The following is a 26,629-nucleotide window of genomic DNA, read 5'->3' as shown; positions in this document are numbered from 1 at the left end:
TCACCCCCACCCAAACACCTGCCCAGACTCACTCAGCCCAGTATATCCAGGTAGACAGGCGAGGCCTTGGCCAGGCTCTGGAGCAGGCTGTGGATCTCCTTGATGTTCAGTCTCATGTAGGATTCTCTCTGCCAGCATCCCAGCATCAGGTCGTACACCTCCTTTGGACAGGAACGCGGCCGCTGCAGCACGCGCCCCTGGGTGATACACTCGATCACCTGCATAAAGGGTACCCACCACAATGCAATTGAAATTCAGTCCAATTCAACTTGATTTATTCCCTCAGGGGCAATTAAGGAAGCCATCGCTCACATGGTAACAGCATCTAAACAAAGTGAGGTTTACCAAGGTGATATGTTTTTTTAGACTCAGACATGTTAGCCTTGGTTTCATCTAATAGATTTCCAGGAAATGTATATTCATAACGCATAAAAATCGACACAGAGAATAAAACATTAGGAACACCTTCCTAATGTTGCGTTGCAACCCCTCCCCCTTCTTTACCCCGTCTCCTGCCCTTCATCTACACTGACTGAAGTGGCCTTAACATGTGACATCAATAAGGGATCCTAGCTTTCACCTGGATTCACCTGGTCACGCCGTGTCATTGAAAGAGCAGGTGTTCCTAATGTTTTGTACAGTCAATGTATATGGACAATACAAATGTGATATACTGCAACAAAGATTAGCAAAATGGAGACTTACAGAAGACTGATGTATTTGAAGTTGACAATAAATCTCATTGGAGCTCAAGTGCTATGATACCAGTGTAGTCAATCTACTGTAGGAAAGGTTTGAGTTTATGTCTAAAACCTTGTAATCTCGGAACCCAGAACCAAATCTCAAGAGTGCTGCTGTCTGTGATAAGAGACTACTGACCTCATTGTTGGAGAGCTGGTACCAGGGCTGCTTCCCATAGGTGAAGATCTCCCAGAGGACCACGCCGAGACTCCAGACATCACTCTCCGTGGTGAACCTCCGATACATGATGCTCTCTGGAGGCATCCAGCGGATGGGCAGCATGGTGTGACCCCCCACCTGGAAACAGACAAAGGATCCATCAGGAACCATCCAGGAAAACCACAGAGAAGGTCAAATGAACGGGAGTGGAATGAACGGGAGTGAAGTAAAGAAACGGACCAAAAAACAGGGTTAGATGGAAAGGTGTTGTCAGTCAGGTCAGTAACCAACATACTATTAAAGCCCATTAACATTTGTTTAAAGGTCATGTACACAAATGTGTTTTGGCTGGGCCTACAGTTGTCATGGAAATCAATATTATGAGATATTTAAAAAAGGTATTAAAACCCAACATGTTTTGCCTGTATTGGTACTGTTAGGCCTTGTCTGATATTGACATGATTGTCAGTTCACAATAACTGGCAAATGTTTCCACGTGTTGACCCAATTGCTGTTCAGCTGCATCGTTGGTCTTCCTATATGATCACAATAGTGGATACTGTGTATTAGTGAGTGGGCATTGGAGGGGGTGGGGTGGGGGTGGGGAGGGTGGGGGGGGTCTCAGTTGCATTCATCTGTTTTGCATTGATTCTCCCGAGGGAGGGCCAGGAAGCAGCAGAGGGCACTGTAGTCTACATAGACCCCAGGCCTGGGGCTGATTGGGACACAGAACAAGTCTGGATCTAAAGGCCAAATCTGAGCGACTGCCTTTAAAAAGCAACAAATCCCTTTGAAAATGGCCTAGATGGCATCGATTTGAGTCAGAAACAGTTATTCTAGTGTCAAAATTGACTACAAAGTGTAAATAGGATAATTATGGTCATAAAGTCAGTCTCGCCTTAAATGGAGTTTGGAACAACCGTGCGTTACTTCAGAAATACTGCACCAAACACCTTAGTTCGATGTAAAATTGCGCAACTAAAACCTCTGCAAAAACATCTAAATTAATTACAGATTTCTTGAGTTATTTTAGATTCATTCTGAGGATTATGAGGAAATTAAATAGACTTCTTCTGCGTCTACAGTGTCTCATGGGGGACAAACATGAAATCTTGAAAATGAAATTGTGTTTTTCTAATGAGCAACAGAAAAACACACGTGCCAATTGACAGATTTTAATTTATTTTTACTATTTTCTACATTGTAGAATAATAGAAGACATCAAAACTATGAAATAACATATGGAATCATATAGTAACCAAAAAAGTGTTTAATAAATCAAAATATATCTTATCATTTAGATTCTTCAAAGTAGCCACCCATTGCCTTGACGGCTTTGTGCACTCTTGGCATTCTCTCAACCAGATTTCACCTGGAATGCTATTCCAACAGTCTTGAAGGAGTTCCCACATATGCTGAGCACTCGTTGGCTGCTTTTCCTTCACTCTGCGGTCCAACTCATCCTAAACCATTTCAACTGGGTTGAGGTCGGGTGATTGTGGAGGCCAGGTCATCTGATGCAGTACTCCAGCACACTCCTTGATCAAATAGCTCTTACACAACCTGGAGGTGTGTTGGGTCATTGTCCTGTTGAAAAACAATTGATAGTCCCACTAAGTGCAAACCAGATGGGATGGCGTATCGCTGCAGAATGCTGTGGTAGCCATGCTGGTTAAGTGTGCCTTGATTTCTAAATAAATCACAGACAGTGTCACCAGCAAAGCACCCCCACATCATCACACCTCCTCCATGCTTCACAGTGGGAACCACACATGCAGAGATCTGTTCACTTACTATGAGTCTCAAAGACATGGCATTTGGAACCAAAAATCTCAAATTTGGACTCAGACCAAAGGACATATTTCCTCTGGTCTAACGTCCATTGCGCGTGTTTCTTGGCCCTAGCAAGTCTCTTCTTATTATTGGTGGCCTTTAGTAGTGGTTTCCTTGCAGCAATTTAACCATGAAGGCTTGATTCACACAGTCTCCTCTGAACAATTGAGATGTGTCTGTTACTTGAACTCTGAAAGATTTATTTGTGCTGCAATTTCTGAGGCAGGCCAACTCTTATGAACATCCTTTGCAGTCTTCCTTTTCTGTGGTGGTCCTCATGAAAGCCAGTTTCATCATAGCGCTTGATGGTTTTTGTGACTGCACTTGAAGAAACTTTCAAAGTTCTTTGAAATGTTTCACATTGACTGATCTTCATGTCTTAAAGTAATGATGGACTGTAATTTCTCTCTGCTTATTTGAGCTGTTCTTGCCATAATATGAACTTGGTATTTTACCAAATAGGGCCATCTTCTGTATACCCCCCTACCCTGTCACAACATAACTGATTGACTCAAACGCATTAAGGAAAGAAATTCCACAAATTAACAAGGCACACCTGTTAATTGAAATGCATTCCAAGTGACTACCTCATGAAGCTGGTTGAGAGAATGCCAAGAGTGTGCAAAGCTGTCATCAAGTAAAGGGTGGCTACTTTGAAGAATCTCAAATATATGTTGATTCGTTTAACACTTTTTTGGTTACTACATGATTCCATATGTGTTATTTCATAATTTTGATGTCTTCATAATAATTCTACAAGGTAGAAAATAGTACAAATAAAGAAAAACCCTTGAATGAGTAGGTGTGTCCAAGCCTTTGACTGGTACTGTATATAAATGATGAAAGCAGCCGTTTTAGGCCCTTTTTAGACCTATACATGCCTCCTGTAAGAAACAAATAATTTGTGAAGCGTCTTGTCATTTTACTCCTTATAATGTGTGCTCTAAAACATGGAGTATGTCTATGGTCTGAAATAAAATACCCATTCATTTATTCAACATAAAAAATCTCAAAAGTAGCCTTTTTGATTTAGCTTATATTTAGACAATGTTTGGAACAATATACTATTCAAACATCAACTTCCCAGAGTGGGCTCTCTGGTACTTTTGAAGAAATTATCAATTTTATACAAAGAAATTGACATTGTATCACAGCCCTCCTGTAGGATTGCACATTCAGCAAATCACCAGCAGAGGGAGTTCCCTTTGAATCCATTTCCCCATTCACTGTGTTGATGGTGCTCATAAAATGTATCATAACTTTGAAAGTAGCAGAGAGTCCACTTTAGAAATGTGATGTACTTGTAGAATATATTGTTAAAAACAATACGTCTCAAAATGAGCACACTATTAGGAGGATAATGACACCAAGGTGTTATCTGTATCATGTACGGTTCACGGATCATTAAGTCTGACAAGGGGCATGTATAGGTCTAAAAAGGGCCTAAAATGGACACTTTCATTATGATTTTCAAAAAAATGGTTTCTTACACAAATGTAAAAAGAATATCAAACATCCGTCCTCCCAATTAAGTTTCTATGTGAGAATTGTCAGATCAACCTGAGATGGCCAAAATATTATTGGGCCCATGCAGACATGAAATCACATTAATTCCTGTAGTGTTGTCTATACTGTTCTAGTAAAAGCTAGACAGTAGCAGATAGCAGTTAGCCTGTTAGCCCAATCTGTTTGTGCTTTAAGTAGCCAATATCATGCCAATTTGGCATAACAACAACAAAGGAGTTGGGTAAAGCAGAAACAGGTTAGGCTACCAGGCTACCTGCTAAGGTAGACAATGTTTTCCCTCACTCATTTTATAAGAACTAGGTTAGATACTGGATAGAACGGGGGGTGATAAGGAGAAGCGTGTTCATGAATCTAGGTATTTTAAGAGCAGTAGCTTGCCTCTGAAAAGGCCTTAAAATAGAGAATTCAAGGCTAAATTTGCATCACGGCATAAATGCAATGTCAAGTATGAAAAAGAAACTGCCAGTGCATTTTGCACTGTTGCCCCCTATTACCATGGAAACAGCAATTCTATGCATATTATAGAATTTGCATTTAAATGGCATTAAAAATAGATTCTAAAAATTGCTGGTTAAAATTATTGCTGTAACAGCATGGCTGTTACAAACCAAAACCAAATTCTAATTACACATGAGTGTATTCCTGTCTTTCTGTTTTGCGTGCGTGTGTGTGTGTGTGTGTGTGTGTGTGCCCACAGACTCACTCTGTAGTAGTCGGTACTGTACACATCCCTGGACATGCCAAAGTCCCCAATCTTGACCAGCAGGTTCTCTCCCACCAGACAGTTGCGTGTGGCCAGGTCTCTGTGGACAAAGTGCTGGGAGGCCAGGTAGACCATGCCTGCAGCGATCTGCTGGGCGATATGCAGCATCTGGGACTGGGTCAGCTCCACCATCAGGCTGTGCTGCCCATCAGCCATCAGCACTGCGTCAGGACCATGGGACCTACACCAAAACACAGGTGGGTCAAACACTATAGTTATCTGAAATTGACTACAAAGAGGACTTAATCAGATAAGTGCAAACTCATTCGCTTCCATTGCAGTTACCCAGTTTCAATTCAAATAAAGTATCACACTTACATACAGTACTAGTGAAAAGTTTGGACACACCTACTCATTCAAGTGTTTTTCTTTATTTTTACTATTAATAGTGAAGACATAAAAAAATGAAATAACACATATGGAATCATTTAGTATCCCAAAAAGTGTTAAAACAAATCAAAATCATTTCGTATTTTAGATTCTTCAAAGTAGCCACCCTTCGCACACTCTTGGCATTCTCTCAACCAGCTTCACCTGGAATGCTTTCCAACAGTCTTGAAGGAGTGCCCACATATGCTGAGCACTTGTTGGCTGCTTTTCCTTCACACTGTGATCCAACTCATCCCAAACCATCTCACTTGGGTTGAGGTCGGGTGATTGTGGAGGCTAGGTCATCTGACCTCCACTCTCCTTGTTAGTCAAATAGCCATTACACAGCCTGGAGGTGTGTTGGTTCATTGTCTTGTTGAAAATAAAATGATAGTCCCACTAAGCGCAAACCATATGGGATGGCTTATTGCTGCAGAGGTTAACTGGTTAACTTGTTGAGTGTAGTGGGCAGTAATTTGATGTTTGGATGAAAAATGTACCCAAATGAAACTGCCTATTTCTCAGGCCCAGAATCTAGAATATGCATATAATTGTCAGATTAGGATAGACAATCTAAGGTTTCCAAAACGGTCAAAATATTGTCTGTGAGTATAAGAGAACTGATATTGCAGGCGAAAACCTCAGGAAAATCCAACCAGGAAGTGCTGTTTGTCCTGAAACCTCTCTGTTCCATTGCATGCCTTCCCTCCATTTAAAGGGATATCAACCAGATTAATTTTCCTATGGCTTCCACATGGTCTGAACAGTCTTTAGACATAGTTTCAGGCTTTTATTCTGAAAAATTAGCGAGAAAGGTCACATCTCGTCAGTGGGTGGCTGGGTGCCAGCAGCGTTTCGCATGCGCGAGCAGCTTGGAGCAGACATTTTCTCTCTCACTCCTATTGAAAAAGCTACAGTCCGGTTGAAATATTATCGATTATATATTGTAAAAAGAACCTGAGGATTGATTATAAAAAACGTTTGACATGTTTCTATGGACTTTACAGATACTATTTTCGTCTGCCCCATCGTGATCGCTTGAGTCTGTGGATTTCTCAACATAACGCGCCAACCAAATGGATGTATTTTGGATATAAAAATAATCTTTATGGAACAAAAGGAACATTTATTGTGTAACTGGGAGTCTCGTGAGTGCAAACATCCGAAGATCATCAAAGGTAAGCGATTAATTTTATTGCTTTTCTGACTTTCGTGACCAATGTACTTTGCTGCTAGCTGTTTGTAATGTTTTGTCTGCTGAGAGAGATCTCCTTACATAAACGCTTGGTATGCTTTCGCCGAAAAGCTTTTTTGAAATCTGACACGCCAGGTGGATTAACAACAAGCTAAGCTGTGTTTTGCTATAATGCACTTGTGATTTCATGAAAATTAAATATTTTTAGTAATTTAATTTGAATTTGGCGCGCTGCAATTCAGCGGATGTTGACGAAAATGATCCCGCTAACGGGATGGGTGAGTCAAGAAGTTAAGTGTGCCTTGAATTCTAAATAAATCAGACAGTGTTACCAGCAATCACCCCCACACCATCACACCTCCTCCACCATGTTTCACGGCGGGAACCACACATGCGGAGATCATCCGCTCACCTACTCTGTCTCACAAAGAAACGGCGGTTTTCTTTCTGATGAGTCCAAATCTCAAATTTGGACTCATCAGACCAAAGGACAGATTTCCACCGGTCTAATGTCCATTGCTCGTGTTTCTTGGCCCAAGCAAGTCTCTTCTTATTATTGGTGTCCTTTAGTAGGGGTTTCTTTGCAGCAATTCGACCATCTTCTGTATTCTACCCCTACCTTGTCACAACACAATTGATTGGCTCAAATGCATTAAGAAGGAAAGAAATTCCACAAATTATATTTTAACAAGGCACACCTGTTAATTGAAATGCATTCCAGGTGACTACCTCGTGAAGCTGGTTGAGAGAATGCAAAGAGTATGCAAAGCTGTCATCAAGGCAAAGGGTGGCTACTTTGAAGACTCTAACATGTTAAATATATTTTGATTTGTTTAACACTTTTTTGGTTACCACATTATTCCATATGTGTTATTTCATAGTTTGATGTCTTCACTATTATTCTGCAATGTAGAAAAAAATAGAAAAAAATAAAGGAAAACTATTGAATGTGTAGGTGTCCAAACTTTTGACTGGTACTGTATGTATGTGCCAAAATCCCCCATAGCCTTTCATGACTGATTAGATTAGACACCGTTATTATGCATTAAATTTGCACAGAATGTAAATGTGTCTTTGGCGCTCTGGCTTACAGTAAAAGGATAAAAACAGACACAAAACATACACATTGCACACATGGAGTATTTACGTCGGTTAGTACTTTAATACAGTACACGTGAATTGGCAAATGTAAATCACACGCACAAAGACATTGGGACACACGACAATACCTGAGGAACTTGTTGAGGTCGCCGTGCTTCATGTACTCGAACACCATGATGAGCGGGTCACTCTCCACACACACGCCATAGAAGGTAACGATGTGCTCATGCTGCAGGTTGGTCAGTAGCTCCGCTTCCCGGTGGAAGTCGGCTCGGCCGCTCTCGCTGGCCTCTTTCAACGTCTGAGGAGGACAGGGATGCATGTGCATGTGCACACACACACACACACACACGCACACACGCACGCACGCACACCATCATTTAAACATTGATTGATGATATTGTTGATGGTTTCAAAGTCTCCTTCCTACAAAATTCGATTAAATCCTAATATACTTGTTTGCCATGTTATTATCCAAAACAATGTACATACAATCCTCATATATGGGAAAAGGACAAACAGCTAAATAGTTTATATTTAAAGCTGTCCTTTGAGAAAAAAAAAATCAAAGCCAGGACTAAAGTGTGTGTTGATTGTTTGAAATGGCATGCATAGATGGCCATACTTTACCTTGACAGCCACCAGGATCTTGTCCTGATCTGGGATCAGGTTGTAGCACTCAGCCAGGAACACCTTCCCAAAGGCCCCCTCTCCTAGCTCACGCTTCAGCACAATGTTGTGTCTCTTGATGTGCTGGACAACTGGGATGTAAAAGAGACAGATGTAAGGCTATCACAGTTTTTCCTGAACATCGTGTGAACTGACCAGGAAAAACTCTCGGCCCCTAGTTAGAATTAGTCAGGTCAAGTGGCCAGGAAAAACTCCTGGCCCTACACATTACATACACTAAAGTTAACAGCCCTAGTCTACTACTGTATAGAGGAAAAACAGTGAAACTGTAATATTCTGGTCGCTTGTCGGACGAGTATGGACATTGTAGCCATTACAGAACTACATTTCTCACAGGGATACAAGTGAAATAGTCAGATGTGTGTGTCTGTCTAGTGACATCCTCTGTGCCATACAGTCTGATATTACAGCATTAACTGCAAGTCATCCGGCAAGAGGTCAGCCAAAGTCATCGCCATGAAGTCCATCCAGTCGCAGTGGCCCTGTCATGGATTTATCAGAAAAAGACCGGGTAACAACACCAGCAGACCTCCGCACCACGGTAACTCACACGTGTCCGATTTCAGCATGCTGCCAGATTGGCGGAAATACTGTGGGTTCTCGATGACAGGGATCTTTGTCATTCCAATGATCACCGCATCGTGGCCCATCTCTGAGGACGACGGGGTGTTGTTGCCATTGGAGACGTGATGAAGAGGACTGGCGGAGTCATCGTCGTTACTGATGACCGAGGAGGAGCCTGAGGAAGGGGAGGGCCCCAGTGGGAGGAAATACAATTATGAGAGGAGTGATTGACTTCTGTATGTTATTATGTCGCCGAACATAAGCTGAAATGTGGTGGGGTTAAATGGAATTAAAACTGTAGAAATATGCACCTAAAACAAGATGTTCATTGTTATCCAAATGGGAGGCCTGCAAGTCTCAATACTGGTTTGAAAAATGACTATACTAAGATTAAAAAGAAAAGCTTTACCCTTCATCCCAAACTTTGAGTTTCTTCCGTATTTCAGAATGATCACCATCAGGACACATCCAATTAATGCCACGCCAGCGATCCCCACCACTATGTACACCTGGAACAACACCATTCAACAATGCAAAATACTTACCAATAACAGCGCACAACATTATAGTATGCACATAACCACACATGACAAATTATGATGTGTACGTTAACTTACTGCAACACTGTCCTCTATTGGGGGTAGTGGTAAGTCTGAGACAAAAAGAACAAGCACAGGACATATTTAAAACAGAATGAAACAGCATTAAACATACAAACATTAAATTACATGATCTAATTTCATCTGATTTCTTCTCTCACCTTAAAATTACCTTAGATTTTTTCAAACGCTAAAAATACTGTCTGGTTGTGATGTAACCAGACAGCTACAGTGCCTTCAGAAAGTATTCCCACCCCTTGACTTTTTCCATGTTTGGTTGTGTTACAGCCTGAATTTAAAATTGATTACATTTAGATTTTTTTGGCCTACACACCAACACACAATGTCAAAGTGGAGTTTTTTTTCAAAAGTTTTACAAATGAATAAAAAACTTGAAGCTGAAATGTCTTGTCAATGAGTTTTCAAACCCTTTGTTACGGCAAGCCTAAATAAGTTCAGGTGCTTAACAAGTCACATAATAAGTTGCATGGACTCGCCTTGTGCGCAATACTGTTTAACATGATTTTTGAATGACTACCTCATCTCTTTACCCCACACAGACAATTATCAGTAAGGTTCCTCAGCAGTGAATTTCAAACACAGATTCAACCACAACGACCAGGGGGGTCTTCCAATGCCTCGCAAAGAAGGGCACCTATTGGTAGATGGGTAAAAAAAAAGCAGACATTGAATATCCCTTTGAGCTTGGTGAAGTGATTAATTACACTTTGGATGGTGTATCAATACACCCAGTCACTACAAAGATACAGGTGTCCTTCCTAACTCAGTTGCCAGAAAGGAAGGAAACCACTCAGGGATTTCACCATGAGGCCAATAGTGACTTTAAAACAGTTACAGTGAGGGGAAAAAGTATTTGATCCCCTGCTGATTTTGTACGTTTGCCCACTGACAAATAAATGATCAGTCTATAAATGTTAATGGTAGGTTTATTTGAACAGTGAGACAGAATAACAACAAAATAATCCAGAAAAACGCCTGTCAAAAATGTTATACATTGATTTACATTTTAATGAGGGAAATAAGTATTTGACCCCCTCTCAATCAGAAAGATTTCTGGCTCCCAGGTGTCTTTTATACAGGTAACGAGCTGAGATTAGGAGCACACTGAAAGGGAGTCCACAGAAGCAATCAGATTCCAAACTCTCCACCATTACCAAAGAGCTCTCCAAGGATGTCAGGGAAAAGATAATCGACCTACACAAGGCTGGAATGGGCTACAAGACCATCGCCAAGCAGCTTGGTGAGAAGGTGACAACAGTTGGTGCAATTATTCACAAATGGAAGGAACACAAAATAATTGTCAATATCCCTCGGCCTGGGGCTCCATGCAAGATCTCACCTCGTGGAGTTGCAATGATCATGAGAACGGTGAGGAATCAGCCCAGAACTACACGGGAGGATCTTGTCAATGATCTCAAGGCAGCTGGTACCACTCTCACCAAAAAAAGAATTGGTAACACACTACGTCGTGAAGGACAGAAATCCTGCAGCGCCCGCAAGGTTCCCCTGCTCAAGAAAGCACTTATACATGCCCGTCTGAAGTTTGCCAATGAACATCTGAATGATTCAGAGGACAACTGGGTGAAAGTGTTGTGGTCAGATGAGACCAAAATGGAGCTCTTAGGCATCAACTCAACTCGCCGTGTTTGGAGGAGGAGGAATGCTGCCTATGACCCCAAGAACACCATCCACACCGTCAAACATGGAGGTGGAAACATTATTTGTGTTTTTAGGGTGTTTTTCTGCTAAGGGGACAGGACAACTTCACCGCATCAAAGGGACGATGGAAGGGGCCATGTCCCGTCAAGTCTTGGGTGAGAACCTCCTTCCCTCAGCCAGGGCATTGAAAATGGGTCGTGGATAGGTATTCCAGCATGACAATGACCCAAAACACATAGCCAAGGCAATAAAGGAGTGGCTCAAGAAGAAGCACATTAAGGTCCTGGAGTGGCCTAGCCAGTCTCCAGACCTTAATCCCATAGATAATCTGTGGAGGAATCTGAAGGTTTGAGTTGCCAAACGTTAGCCTCGAAACCTTAATGACTTGGAGAAGATCTGCAAAGAGAAGTGGGACCAAATCCCTCCTGAGATGTGTGTAAACCTGGTGGCCAACTACAAGAAACATCTGACCTCTGATTGCCAACAAGGGTTTTGCCACCAAGTACTAAGTCGTGTTTTGCAGAGGGGTCAAATACTGATTTCCCTCATTAAAATACAAATCAATTTATAACATTTTTGACATGCGTTTTTATGGATTTTTTTGTTGTTATTCTGTCTCTCACTGTTCAAATAAACCTACCATTAAAATTATAGACTGATCATTTCTTTGTCAGTGGGCAAATGTACAAAATCAGCAGGGGTTCAAATACCTTTTTCCCTCACTGTACATAGTTTGAGGATGGATCAACAACATTATAGTTACTCCACAATACTAACCTAATTGACAGAGTGAAAAGAAGGAAGCCTGTACAGAATAAAAATATTCCAAAACATGCATCCCGTTTGCAACAAGGAACTAAAGTAATACTGCAAAACATTTAACAAAGCAATACACTTTTGTCCTAAATACAAAGTGTTATGTTTGGGGCAAATCTAATACAACACATTATTTAGTACTAGTCTCCATATTCTCAAGCATAGTGGTGGCTTCATCATGTTATGGGTATGCTTGTAATTGTGGTGGCCTGTTTTTTCTTTCTTCAGTAGGACAATAACTTAAACACAAGGCCAAATTTACACTGGAGTTGCTTACTAAGAAGACAGTGAATTTTAACTCTACATACATGTACATATTACCTTGACTAACCGGTGCTCCCGTACATTGACTCTGTACCAGTATCCCCTGTATATAGCCTCGCTACTGTTATTTTACTGTTGCTCTTTAGCCATGTTATTTTTTTAACATAAATTACTTCAAGATCTAGATCAGCAACCAATTTGACAAATTGAAGATTTTTTTTAAAGAGTAATGGGAAATGTTGCACAATCCCCAGAAGGACTTCTACAAAGTATAGACTCAGGGGTGTGAATACTTACATAAATGAAATCTTTCTGTATTTCAATTTCAATAAACATGTTTTCACTTTGATATCCATTTTGAATTCAGGCTGTAACAACAAAATGTGGAATAAGTCAAGGGGTATGAATACTTTCTGAAGGCATGTAATAGACAGGGCCCAGAAATTGCAATTTTGTCCAGTCAAAGGTTTTGCTATGGATTATGCTTGTCTATCCCCTATTAGCTTTTGGGCCACCCTGGATTTTCCCCCAAACCCAATACATTCCCTCAGGATTTCATACTTCAAGCACATACCAGTGGTGTCTGAAATGCAGCAGGGTGATGACATCCCACAGCACAGGAAGAGCAGTGGACAGAGGAAAGGAAAATAACAAGGCAGGATCATCAATCTGTCATTATTCCTAAAGTATTTAGGGCCCAGTGCAGTCAAAAACAACATTTTCCTGTATTTTATACATACAGGGCATTCGGAAAGTATTCAGACCCCTTCACTTTTTCCACATTTTGTTACGTTACAGCCTTCTTCTAAAAGTGATTAAATTGTTTTTCTCATCAATCTACACACAATACCCCATAATGACAAAGCAAAAACAGGTTTAGATATTTTTGAAAATTCACATAAGTATTCAGACCCTTTGTTGAAGCACATTTGGCAGCGATTACAGCCTCGAGACTTCTTGGGTATGATGCTACAAGCTTGACACACCTGTATTCGGGGAGTCTCTCCCATTCTTCTCTGCAGATCCGCTCAAGCTCAGTCAGGTTGGATGGGGAGCGTCGACGCAAAGTTATTTTCAGGTTTCTCCAGAGATCTGGCTGGGCCACTCAAGGGCATTCAGAGACTTGTCCCGAAGCCACTCCTGTGTTGTCTTGGCTGTGTGCTTAGGGTCGTTGTCCTGTTGGAAGGTGAACCTTTGCCCCAGTCTGAGGTCTTGAGCCCTCTGGAGCAGGTTTACTTTGCTCCATCCCTCAATCCTGACGAGTCCCCCAGTCCCTGCTGCTGAAAAAGATCCCCACAGCATGATGCTGCTACTACCATGCTTCACCGTAGGGATGGTATTGGCCAGGAGAGCGGTGCCTGGTTTCCTCCAGACGTGACGGTTGGCATTCAGCCAAAGAGTTCATTCTTGGTTTCATCAGACCGGAGAATTTTGTTTCTCATGGTCAGAGTCCTTTAGGTGCCTTTCCCTTTTGGCAATCTCCAAGCAGGCTGTCATGTGCCTTTTACTGAGGAGTGGCGTCCACCTGGCCACTACCATAAAGGCCTGATTGGTGGAGTGCTGCAGGGATAGCTGTCCATCTGGACGCTTCTCCCATTGCACAGAGGAACTTATGGAGCTCTGTCAGAGTGACCATCGGGTTCTTGGTCTCATCCCTGACCAAGGCCCTTCTCCCCCGATTGCTCAGCTTGGCCGGGCGGCCAGCTCCAGGAAGAGTCTTGGTGTTTCTAAACTTATTCCATTTAAGATTGATGGAGGCCACTGTTCTTGGGGACCTTCAATGCTGCAGAAATGTTTTGGTACCCTTCCCCAGATATGTGCCTTGACAGAATCCTGTCTTGGAGCTCAAGGGACAATTTGTTCGACCTCATGGCTTGGTTTTTGCTCTGACATGCACTGTTAACTGTGGGAACTTATATAGATAGGTGTGTGTCTTTCCAAATCATGTCCAATCAATTGAATTGACCACAGGTGGACTCCAATCAAGTTGTAGAAGCATCTCAAGGATGATCAATGGAAACAGGATGCACCTGAGCTCTATTTCAAGTCTCATGTCAAAGGGTCTGAATATTTGTGAATAAGGTGTCTGTTTTTTAAATAAATTTGCTAAAATTTCTAGAAACCTGTTTTCACTTTGTCATTATGGGATATTGTGTGTAGATTGAATAATCAAAACATTTCCTCATAATTTTTAGAACAAGGTTGTAATGTAACAGAATGTGGAGAAAGTCAAGGGGTCTGAATACTTTCAGAATGCACTGTACACACACACACACACACACACACACACACACACACACACACACATATTGGAAAAATACTGTAAAATTGTGACATTTATGATAATGACCTTTTAGTCTAAGAGCTGTTTGAAAAGACCACCTGTGATTTTTTGACTGTTTTGTGGGATGGAGTGTTGGCCTGACTGGTGACATCACCAAGTGATAAATTAGTTAATAGACCAATAAGAAACAGTTCCAAACCTCTATCAATAACAGCTAGCTTTCAGTTTTCCCCTCCCCACTCAGACCACTCCCAGACAGTCCCCACAAAATTCTTGCTTGAGAAATAGCTTCTTAGCAAAGAGCAATGTTTGTTTCTTTTTGACAATTTAAACATTCACAGTAAGGTACTTAATTGTATCCCAAAATGATTTGATATTGAGATAACTAAAATAAATGGCTGTGTTGGATGTTTAAAATTAAAAGTCTCTCTCCAGTGAAAATCTCACTTTTAAAAAGTTAATATTCTGTTAACTCATACCTAAATAATGTTGTTGACTCGTGCTATACTCATACCGTATGTTGCCAAAGCATAATTTGGGGACCCACCTCAAACAATGTCAAACAGACCGTTTAAAAAAAATTGCAATATCCTCAGAGGATGATTGCATGAAGGCCAATCGGTGGTCTACTTGCGTGAATATTTTTTATGATTGGTATACGCCCACACCATTCTGTTGTTGAGGTATGCCCACACCATTCCAACACAGAAAAGCTGCTTTTTAACATTCTTAATTGAACATTTTTTGGAAGGAAATCTATTTCCCTCATATTGTAACTATTTATAGATCATATATCATAGAAATCTGGAAACACTGGACAGTTATTTAACGTCATGTCAAGAGAAAAACACATACACACGTGTCTTCGTAACGGCACGTTTTAGAATTGTAATTCTTTGCAGAATTGCAATGTCTTAAGAAATACTTACAAGGGTAGGTATATGGCGGTTCTGAAATAAGTGAAAAAGGGAATGTACATGTTATTCATAAACATCCATTACACATACCATGCTACACAAAAAAAAAAACAATATTCTCAGAAAAAAAATCTTATATGTTGAACCATTTATTCAGGAAAGGAAACCTCTGAAAAAAAGTTAAAATTTTCAGGTCATATAGAACCATTTTTGGTTCCACATAGAACCTCTGGTTCCAAATAGAACTCTTGAATTGGTGCCATTTGGAACCAAAAAGAGTTTTATTTGACTTGAAATGGTTCTATTTTTAACCTTTTCTATGGTCCTAGAAGGTTCTACATAGCACAGATTTTTTTTCAGAGAGTCTAAAAACAACTTACATATAGATTATAACATCTTATATCAAATTACAGTAACTATAAACTAAACTGAAGTGAGACCTGTATCGTAGTCTGGGTCTGGCGGGAGCAGGAAGTGGGCGTCGATTTCTTTACGATCCTCCCCGTACTCGTTCCTGACCACCAGCGTATACTGCCCGTTGTGGATGTGAGTCGGGTTGACAAGCTTCAGGCAGCCGTGGTGAACGCTCCCTGTGCTCTCGTGGATCTCGGTCTTGATGTACTCCTGTTCGTGGAGCTCTTGGTCCTTGTGGTACCACCGTAGCTCGGGCTTGGGGTTTCCGGTCACACTGAAGGGGATACACCAGTGGTGGAGGCGCAATGGCTCCAGCAGCTCCAGGATAGTGGGGCGAACTGACACAGAGACAACAGGAAGAATAGTCACAGGGTACTGGGAGTGGGTGCTAGACATGAGGAAGGGGGACTGGAAGAATGCAGTGGGATACTAGGGTAAGGGGGCTAGACAGGAGGGAGAGTATGGTACGGCATTGAGGGCAACCAGGAGCTAAACAGAAGGAGGAGTACAGTATGGCAAGGTGACAGGAGACATGTAGAGTCAATCAGATTGTTGAGCAATATTATCATTTCAGTAAGGACACAGAACCACCAGAGGTGGTCTTTCAGAATGTAGGATGCTACAGATCCCGGATAAAATTACACTGTAGAATCAGTGAAAATGGCATTTTACATTTTGCAACCACAGTGGCAGAATAAAATAAACAAAAAATTGTATAGGCACGCAACACAACAGAACACGTCCTTACAGAGGATGTTGAGTTGGAGGTAAGCCTCGGTTTGGCCGACTACGTTCTCAACATTGCAAGTGATCACTCTGCCGTTGTCCGAAGGCGAGAGACCTAACAGTGTCAGATTGCTCTCCAGCTCCAAGGCATTGATCTGTAAATACATTTAGCAATATTAGCATTGTCATGATGAGCAATAAGCATTATTAGCTTTAGCATTATTAGTAATAGTAACATGTATTACACAGTCAATACAGTTAATAACAAATCATTGTGATCATAGTGAAACATCTGGAGCTAAAATATTTACCACTGTATGTTATAAAACACCTAAAAGTATGGAGTAATGTGCTGTTATTATATTAATAAAATGATATTGTTATTTACGTATTGAAATGTAAAAACTTGACAAGTTTCAGGTTAAAAAAAAGAAGAAAAACTAACATAAAATTGAGTGCTATGGGGCCTCCCGAGTGGCGCAGCAGTCTAAGGCGCTGCAGTGCTAGTGGCGTCAATACAGACCCGGGTTCAATCCTGGACTGTATCGCAACCAGCCATGATCGGGAGTCCCATAGGGTGGCGCACAATTGGCCCAGCGTCGTCAAGGTTAGGGGAGGGTTTGGCCGGGGGGCAGTTCGCTACACCTGCAATAACATCTGATAAACACGCGTGAGTGACGAATAAAATTAGATTTTACTTGGCTCATCGCGCTCTAACGACTCCTTGTGGTAGGCCGGGCGCCTGAAGGCTGACCTCGGTCGCCAGTTGAACAGTGTTTCCTCCGACACATTGGTGCGGCTGGCTTCCGGGTTAAGATGCGCGGTTTGGAGGGTCATGTTTCTGAGGACGTGGGACTTGACCTTTGCCTCCTGAGTCCATTGGGGAGTTGCAGCGATGAGACAAGATCGAAATTGGGGGGTAATTTTTTTGTGAGTGTTAAGGTGTCAGTTGAGAAAAGTGAATAATATACAAAGCCAAGAGTTTTTCCCTGCCCACATGACCTCATCAGGAACAACTCCTAGCCCTAGTAATAGTTAGAGGGTTGTGTCATAATATACCAAAACAAAGATCATCATCTTACCTTAGTGATGGTAAACAAACTGTCAATATTCCACAAGATATCAGGGGCAGGAGACCCTGTTGCACTGCACACTGCTCTGACATCACTTCCCTCCGTCATTTTGATGATAGAGGGACTGACCTCCACTGCGGGAGCCTCTGTAAAATGTAAACAGAACCTTTAACAATGTTGTTTTGCGTTACAAGTTGCACCTAAGTGACCTTCACTTGATTTCTACTTCATGCTGTTTACTGACTATTTGAAAAGAAAAGTCAAAGCAATACACTGGCATTCTAGTATGCTCCTCAATGTTCCACACATACACAAGCTTTCTCTCTCTCTGCTTTGTCACAACATGTTTAGTGTAGTTCCCCATCTGTATGTCTGTCTTTCTCTGGGGTTGACATTACCACAATCAGGGGGAGTGAATCTGGAGATGGCCCTCCTCACTGCTCTGTCATCTATGCATTTCAGCTCTTGACTCTCTGTACTGTCAGTGTCCTCTTGCAGCCTCAGTTTGATCCACATGTTCTCACATACACACTTCAGAGGGTTACCAGACAGGAGAGGACTGTTGAAAAAAAACCAGAGCATTAACACACACACACACACACACACACACACACACACACACACACACACACACACACACACACACACACACACACACACACACACACACACACACACACACACATACACACACACACACACACTCATAGACATGGCACTTTAAAATAAGAATTACATGACATAAAATAGTAAATAGGGATAGGTACTTACAAAGATGTCATGTTTAAGTTTTGGAATGTTTTCCAAGAGAGTGTTGACAAGTTATTGTCTCTCAGATTCCTACGAGTCAAAATAATAAATGTTACAATAAACCAACTATTGTAGGTCAGAATGACATAACTAATGTTATCAATGTACAGGTAACTTCAAAAATAAAGGAAACACCAACATAAAGTATCTTTGGGGCGGCAGGTAGCCTACTGGTTAGAGCGTTGGGCCAGTAACCGGAGGGTTGCTAGATCGAATCCCTGAGCTGACAAGGTAAAAATCTGACGAGGCAGTTAACCCACTGTCCCTAGGCCGTAATTGTAAATTAGAATTTGTTCTTAACTGACTTGCCTAGTTAAATAAAGGTTAAATAAAAATACAAATATGGCATTGGGCCACCACGAGATGCCAGAACAGCTCCTATGCGCCTTGACATAGATTCTACAAGTGTCTGGAACCAGTGCTTGACTTGGACTGAAATAGGTGCCGGTATTGTTTACAATTCGTTGCAGGAGCTCCATAATACTTTTGAGTTAATATTCTATAAGAGGAACAGGAGCTCAAGCAGTAGAGCATTTGAGGTGCCGGTACTCTGCTCCGGTGGGCTCCTGCCCAAGTCAAGCACTGTCTGGAACTCTACTGGATGGATGTGACACCATTTTCCACGAGAAATTCCATAATTTGGTGTTTTGTTGATGGTGATTAAAAACACCAGGTGCCACTCCAGAATCTCCCATACGTCTGTGTCACCAGATTGAGATCTGGTGACACACACACACACACACACACACACACACACACACACACACACACACACACACACACACACACACACACACACAACCATTTAAACCCCCTATGCACATTTGAGACCCCTCTTTCAAAGTCACAGACCTCCTTCTAGCCATGGTAGCCTAAATACTGGGCAATTGGGCACTTATACATGACCCTAAGCATGATGGGATGTCAGTTGCTTAATTAACTTAGGAACCGCACTTGTGTGGAAGCGCCTGCTTTCAATGTACTTTTGTATCCCTCATTTACCCGAGTTTCCTGTCTGTTGGCAGTTACCTGTATGTACTGAACTCAATCCAAAATCAGTGTGTGTGTGTGTGTGTGTGTGTGTGTGTGTGTGTGTGTGTGTGTGTGTGTGTGTGTGTGTGTGTGTGTGTGTGTGTGTGTGTGTGTGTGTGTGTGTGTGTGTGTGTGTGTGTGTGATTAAACTCAAATGAAAACGTATGTGACAGAATGCTGGACGTTGGAACAGAATGCTTGCTCTATTTTCACTTTCACTGGTTTTGCACCAAGCACCTTTTAACTATGCATTAACAAAAACATATGGTCAGATCATTAACTGCTCCTCACTGTTTGCTGAGCGTGTCGTCCCGCTACCCAGCCATGAGGCTAAACTGTATGCGCTTGAACCAGCTCCCTTGACTATAGGCGACATTATCATGCCAATCCATGCAGATTTGGATAAGAATTACCACGTTTAGAAGTGTTGACTGCAAGGCTTCACTGTAAGGTTAGTACAGATGTAGAATCTTCATTTGAGACAGTTAGCTACAGCAGGAGAATAATCCTTCAGCGACAGGAAATGTTCATGATTATGTGGATTGTAATTAATGGACATTTTTGTAGGGGTTGATACATTTTTCATTAGGGCAAATCAAGTTTCAAAGTGGGAAACACACCGTTTAGAAGCCTGTTTAAAACTCAAATACGTGACAAAATTTGCATTTCCTGCTGTGTAGGAACATTCTCAGCAAAAAAATATCTAAATTAAGATCCAAATTAAGATCCTACATACGTAAGAATCTACATAGTCTATAATATGAATTGGGCTTAATTGTTTGTGATTGGCTTGGGGGCCCTACATTTGCTCTTTGAAAGTACATTAGCTACATCTGTGAGGAGAAAGATAAGAACAACACCAAACAGAAAATGAATCAAAGACTATACAGTACTTACAGATATTGAAGTCTTGTATTGTTGAAAAAGGCCTGTGATGAGATAGAAGTCAATCTGGTATTTGTCACAGTTCTGTTCGGAGTGGGGGAGTGAATGTGTTAATTTTAGTCACAATTACATATCAATATAGTGCAACCATAACATAGTCTGGATCATAACCTCGCATAATACTAATACTTACAGATTTCTGAGATTTGAGTAGTACTTCAAGCTGTTATCATTGATGTCAAATAGTCTGTTTTGATTTGCAATGTATCTGTAAAAGTTCAATACAAAACAATTACAAACATAATGGAAATACAGTATTTGGCCATCATGTCCATTTTTGGCAGTTTCACAGGTTTCTGAACTGTTTTGAGGGAATCTGTAGCTTCTCTTCATGATAGATTTGATAGCGGTACAAACTGGTGTCTCTTTGGACACTCAGCTAATATCTACTGATTAGAAAAGCTAAGGTGATTGATATCTGGACACTGATCTCTTGGCTACATAGCTGATGCACTCTGGACTGTCCATTAATCACGGTACTCCATTCTGCTTGTTTATGTTTTATCTGTCGGCCCCGTTGCCTAGTCAACGCCATTTTACCTGCTGTTGTTGTGCTAGCTGATTAGCTGTTGTCTCACCTACTGTTTTAGCTAGCTTTCCCAATTCAACACCTGTGATTACTGTATGCCTCGCTGTATGTCTCTCTCAAATGTCAATATGCCTTGTATACTGTTGCTCAGGTTAGTTATCATTGTTCTAGTTCACAATGGAGCCCCTAGTTCTACTCTTCATACCCCTGATAACTCCTTTGTCCCACCTCCCACACATGCGGTGACCTCACCCATTACAACCAGCATGTCCAGAGATACAACCTCTCTCATCATCACCCAGTGCCTGGGCTTACCTCCGCTGTACCCGCACCCCACCATACCCCTGTCTGCGCATTATGTCCTGAATATATTCTACCATGCCCAGAAACCTGCTCCTCTTATTCTCTGTCCCCAACGCTCTAGGCGACCAGTTTTGATAGCCTTTAGCCGCACCCTCATACTACTCCTTCTCTGTTCCACGGGTGATGTGGAGGTAAACCCAGGCCCTGCATGTCCCCAGGCACCCTCATTTGTTGACTTCTGTGATCGAAAAAGCCTTGGTTTCATGCATGTCAACATCAGAAGCCTCCTCCCTAAGTTTGTTTTACTCACTGCTCTAGCACACTCTGCTAACCCTGATGTCCTTGCTGTGTCTGAATCCTGGCTCAGGAAGGCCACCAAAACTTCAGAGATTTCCATACCCAACTATAACATCTTCCGTCAAGATAGAACTGCCAAAGGGGGAGGAGTTGCAGTCTACTGCAGAGATAGCCTGCAAAGTAATGTCATACTTTCCAGGTCCATACCCAAACAGTTCGAACTACTAATTTTGAAAATTACTCTCTCCAGAAATAAGTCTCTCACTGTTGCCGCCTGCTACCGACCCCCTCAGCTCCCAGCTGTGCCCTGGACACCATTTGTGAATTGATCGCCCCCATCTAGCCTCAGAGTTTGTTCTGTTAGGTGACCTAAACTGGGATATGCTTAACACCCCGCCAGTCCTACAATCTAAGCTAGATGCCCTCAATCTCACACAAATCATCAAGGAACCCACCAGGTACAACCCTAACTCTGTAAACAAGGGCACCCTCATAGACGTCATCCTGACCAACTGGCCCTCCAAATACACCTCCGCTGTCTTCAACCAGGATCTCAGCGATCACTGCCTCATTGCCTGTATCCGCTACGGAGCCGCAGTCAAACGACCACCCCTCATCACTGTCAAACGCTCCCTAAAACACTTCTGTGAGCAGGCCTTTCTAATCGACCTGGCCCGGGTATCCTGGAAGGACATTGACCTCATCCCGTCAGTTGAGGATGCCTGGTCATTCTTTAAAAGTAACTTCCTCACCATTTTAGATAAGCATGCTCCGTTCAAAAAATGCAGAACTAAGAACAGATACAGTCCTTGGTTCACCCCAGACCTGACTGCCCTCGACCAGCACAAAAACATCCTGTGGCGGACTGCAATAGCATCGAATAGTCCCCGGGATATGCAACTGTTCAGGGAAGTCCGGAACCAATACACGCAGTCAGTCAGGAAAGCTAAGGCCAGCTTCTTCAGGCAGAAGTTTGCATCCTGTAGCTCCAACTCCAAAAAGTTCTGGGACACTGTGAAGTCCATGGAGAACAAGAGCACCTCCTCCCAGCTGCCCACTGCACTGAGGCTAGGTAACACGGTCACCACCGATAAATCCATGATTATCGAAAACTTCAATAAGCATTTCTCAACGGCTGGCCATGCCTTCCGCCTGGCTACTCCAACCTCGGCCAACAGCTCCGCCCCGGCAGCTCCTCGCCCAAGCCTCTCCAGGTTCTCCTTTACCCAAATCCAGATAGCAGATGTTCTGAAAGAGCTGCAAAACCTGGACCCGTACAAATTAGCTGGGCTTGACAATCTGGACCCCCTATTTCTGAAACTTTCCGCCGCCATTGTCGCAACCCCTATTACCAGCCTGTTCAACCTCTCTTTCATATCGTCTGAGATCCCCAAGGATTGGAAAGCTGCCGCAGTCATCCCCCTCTTCAAAGGGGGAGACACCCTGGACCCAAACTGTTACAGACCTATATCCATCCTGCCCTGCCTAAGGTCTTCGAAAGCCAAGTCAACAAACAGGTCACTGACCATCTCGAATCCCACCGTACCTTCTCCGCTGTGCAATCTGGTTTCCGAGCCGGTCACGGGTGCACCTCAGCCACACTCAAGGTACTAAACGATATCATAACCGCCATCGATAAAAGACAGTACTGTGCAGCCGTCTTCATTGACCTTGCCAAGGCTTTCGACATTGTCAATCACCATCACCATGTTCTTATCGGCAGACTCAGTAGCCTCGGTTTTTCGGATGACTGCCTTGCCTGGTTCACCAATTACTTTGCAGACAGAGTTCAGTGTGTCAAATCGGAGGGCATGCTGTCCGGTCCTCTGGCAGTCTCTATGGGGGTGTCACAGGGTTCAATTCTCGGGCCGACTCTTTTCTCTGTATATATCAATGATGTTGCTCTTGCTGCGGGCGATTCCCTGATCCACCTCTACGCAGACGACACCATTCTATATACTTTCGGCCCGTCATTGGACACTGTGCTATCTAACCTCCAAACAAGCTTCAATGCCATACAACACTCCTTCCGTGGCCTCCAACTGCTCTTAAACGCTAGTAAAACCAAATGCATGCTTTTCAACCGATCGCTGCCTGCACCCGCATGCCCGACTAGCATCACCACCCTGGATGGTTCCGACCTTGAATATGTGGACATCTATAAGTACCTAGGTGTCTGGCTAGACTGCAAACTCTCCTTCCAGACTCATATCAAACATCTCCAATCGAAAATCAAATCAAGAGTTGGCTTTCTATTCGGCAACAAAGCCTCCTTCACTCACGCCGCCAAGCTTACCCTAGTAAAACTGACTATCCTACCGATCCTCGACTTCGGCGATGTCATCTACAAAATGGCTTCCAACACTCTACTCAGCAAACTGGATGCAGTCTATCACAGTGCCATCCGTTTTGTCACTAAAGCACCTTATACCACCCACCACTGCGACCTGTATGCTCTAGTCGGCTGGCCCTCGTTACATATTCGTCGCCAGACCCACTGGCTCCAGGTCATCTACAAGTCCATGCTAGGTAAAGCTCCGCCTTATCTCAGTTCACTGGTCACGATGGCAACACCCATCCGTAGCACGCGCTCCAGCAGGTGTATCTCACTGATCATCCCTAAAGCCAACACCTCATTTGGCCGCCTTTCGTTCCAGTACTCTGCTGCCTGTGACTGGAACGAATTGCAAAAATCGCTGAAGTTGGAGACTTTTATCTCCCTCACCAACTTCAAACATCAGCTATCTGAGCAGCTAACCGATCGCTGCAGCTGTACATAGTCTATTGGTAAATAGCCCACCCATTTTCACCTACCTCATCCCCATACTGTTTTTATTTATTTACTTTTCTGCTCTTTTGCACACCAATATCTCTACCTGTACATGACCATCTGATCATTTATCACTCCAGTGTTAATCTGCAAAATTGCAATTATTCGCCTACCTCCTCATGCCTTTTGCACACATTGTATATAGACTCCCCCCTTTGTTTTCTACTGTGTTATTGACTTGTTAATTGTTTATTCCATGTGTAACTCTGTGTTCTCTGCTCACACTGCTATGCTTTATCTTGGCCAGGTCGCAGTTGCAAATGAGAACTTGTTCTCAACTAGCCTACCTGGTTAAATAAAGGTGAAATAAAAAATAAATAAAAAATCTCTCTACACTAGAGTAAACAACACCTGGATGGGTGATGGTTGTTCATGTAATATTCATATACGTATGTTTAGAATGAATTATTAATGTTAAATATTCTTAATAATTAATGAAAATGCTTTGCATGACAAAGTAATAGGCCAGTAGACCATCATCAATTAAGGTTTACCTTTGATTAAGCTATGGATGGTATGAGAAGACAGTTAAGTACAACACCACCCTGTCTAGATGTAGGCTATGGCCCCTGCATGCTGATGGTGTTAGTTATCTCACTATCTGCATTTGCCCAGGAGCAATATAGGTTTCAGGCACAATACTATGCACCTTATGGATATATGCAATAGGCCTACTGCACTGAAATATGGTAAATCTAAACATATGCTGCGTTAGCTAATAGGCCTGATGAACTAGAGTAACACTTATCACCAACAACATGCAGTGGTAATGCATTTTTTTCTCCGCACATGAATTGTCTGTTTATTGTCTATCAAATAAACTCATCCAGTCCAGCTCTGGCACTTCAACAATTGTAGCCTAAACCTAATAAATGGCTTTAAACCTGTGTTTTATACAGATACCACTGTGACGGTGTGCTAACGTGTTTTGATATTTACAAGAACCACTTCGGGCGGCACTGATTGCTACGATTGGTATTTTGTGGGGGCGACATAGTCCCGAGTCTGTTACATTGGCTAGCCCATTATAATCGTGATTTGGCTAATTTATCTGACATTGTTTTCCTTCGTGTTTTTACTTGCTTCCCCCAGGTCTCTGCATGTTGGAGCCACATCAGCCATCATGCCATTATCCCCACGAAATATCATTACCACTATCCCTGCCAGGGCCTGGTTTCTAGAGGAAAATAGCCTATTCCAAATTTTCCAACAACTCGTGCCCCCACCACCTGACACGCACGCTCGAACCCCCCCCAGCATGAGAATTATCCTACACTATTATATGCTGAAGCTATAGCCTACTTATTTTTTTAATTTATTGTTGCTTAGGGTAGACTCCATATGAAACGGAAAACATGAGAGATGAACAGCCTAAATAGTATGGCAAAGTAAATACACCTTATTTTGTAATACACTTCAGATGTTTTTGTATTTATTTGTTTGAGCAATCTGACATTGTTCTGCTTAAAAACAGGAACCGTTCATTGTAGGTTTGCCATGGCTGCAATGGCGTAGCCATTTATTTTAATTAATCGATACTTACATATCGGTGATGTTGATGTCCATTTCTATGTCATCTAACGTAAGGATAGGGAAATCCTCGATCCCTGGTTCAGGATCGATACAAGCAATCCTTGAGATGCTGCAAGTGCAGAACGCAGGGCAAGCAGCGCTAACCCGCCACAGTCCCATCAAAACCATAAAGATTCCCAAGCGAGCCATTCCATATTCCCGTACGTTGGAGTCCATTGCAGGTCCAACGATATCTCACGGTCGGTATTGATCAAATATGGATATTATTAATTTCCCCCGTCCTATAGCCAATTTAATCCGTTCGGCACCACTAACGAGGCTGCCTTTGATCACGAATGCGCAATCCCTCAATGTAATATTAGGATGCCATGGAATGGCCCTACGTCTCCGCAGAATTGGTATCACACTACCGCATATCGATGCGGTGAAGCAAGGTGTCAAGTTCTCCGTCCTCAGTCTCACCCGTCTCTTTCTCGGAGGCAGAGCGTCTGTCTCTGCGTGGTAAAACGTGGCGCTCCAGATGTTGAGGGAGAAACCCGTTATCCTTGTGATTCTTCTTCATATGCAGTAGTGATGGAAATAAGAGACTGCACGGTGGAGTCAGAATGCGTGGTGATGTATCAACAGAGTGCGTA

The 26,629-nt window shown here is 42.5% G+C and overlaps 1 protein-coding gene across 1 annotated transcript; it reads right to left on the bottom strand.

The window, feature by feature from the left end:
- LOC112219765 (BDNF/NT-3 growth factors receptor-like) lies at nt 1-26,265 on the bottom strand. The gene is made up of 16 exons (XM_024381282.2): nt 26,005-26,265; nt 20,636-20,710; nt 20,455-20,526; nt 18,487-18,555; nt 18,114-18,274; nt 17,725-17,861; nt 16,665-16,797; nt 15,943-16,254; nt 9,560-9,594; nt 9,352-9,451; nt 8,929-9,117; nt 8,319-8,449; nt 7,817-7,989; nt 4,964-5,204; nt 880-1,038; nt 1-218 (listed from the first exon to the last, which is right to left on the bottom strand). Exons 1-16 carry the CDS (start codon nt 26,208-26,210, stop codon nt 33-35), a joined length of 2,379 nt encoding a protein of 792 aa, XP_024237050.2. The 5' UTR covers nt 26,211-26,265; the 3' UTR covers nt 1-32.
- Nucleotides 26,266-26,629: the final 364 nt, after the last annotated feature.

The sequence above is a fragment of the Oncorhynchus tshawytscha genome, linkage group LG20 (genome assembly GCF_018296145.1).
Source record: "Oncorhynchus tshawytscha isolate Ot180627B linkage group LG20, Otsh_v2.0, whole genome shotgun sequence".
Classification (NCBI taxonomy): Eukaryota; Metazoa; Chordata; class Actinopteri; order Salmoniformes; family Salmonidae; genus Oncorhynchus; species Oncorhynchus tshawytscha.
Note: the sequence above shows the minus strand (reverse complement) of the source record. Positions and strands in the feature narration are given on the sequence as shown.

Coding starts and splice junctions, on each gene's coding strand:
- LOC112219765 (XM_024381282.2), bottom strand. CDS start 26,210: ATGGACTCCAACGTACGGGAATATGGAATGGCTCGCTTGGGAATCTTT. Junction 20,527..20,635: donor TACTCAAATCTCAGAAATCT/GTAAGTATTAGT, acceptor CACTCCGAACAG/AACTGTGACAAATACCAGAT. Junction 9,118..9,351: donor CTCAAAGTTTGGGATGAAGG/GTAAAGCTTTTC, acceptor CCCCTTCCTCAG/GCTCCTCCTCGGTCATCAGT.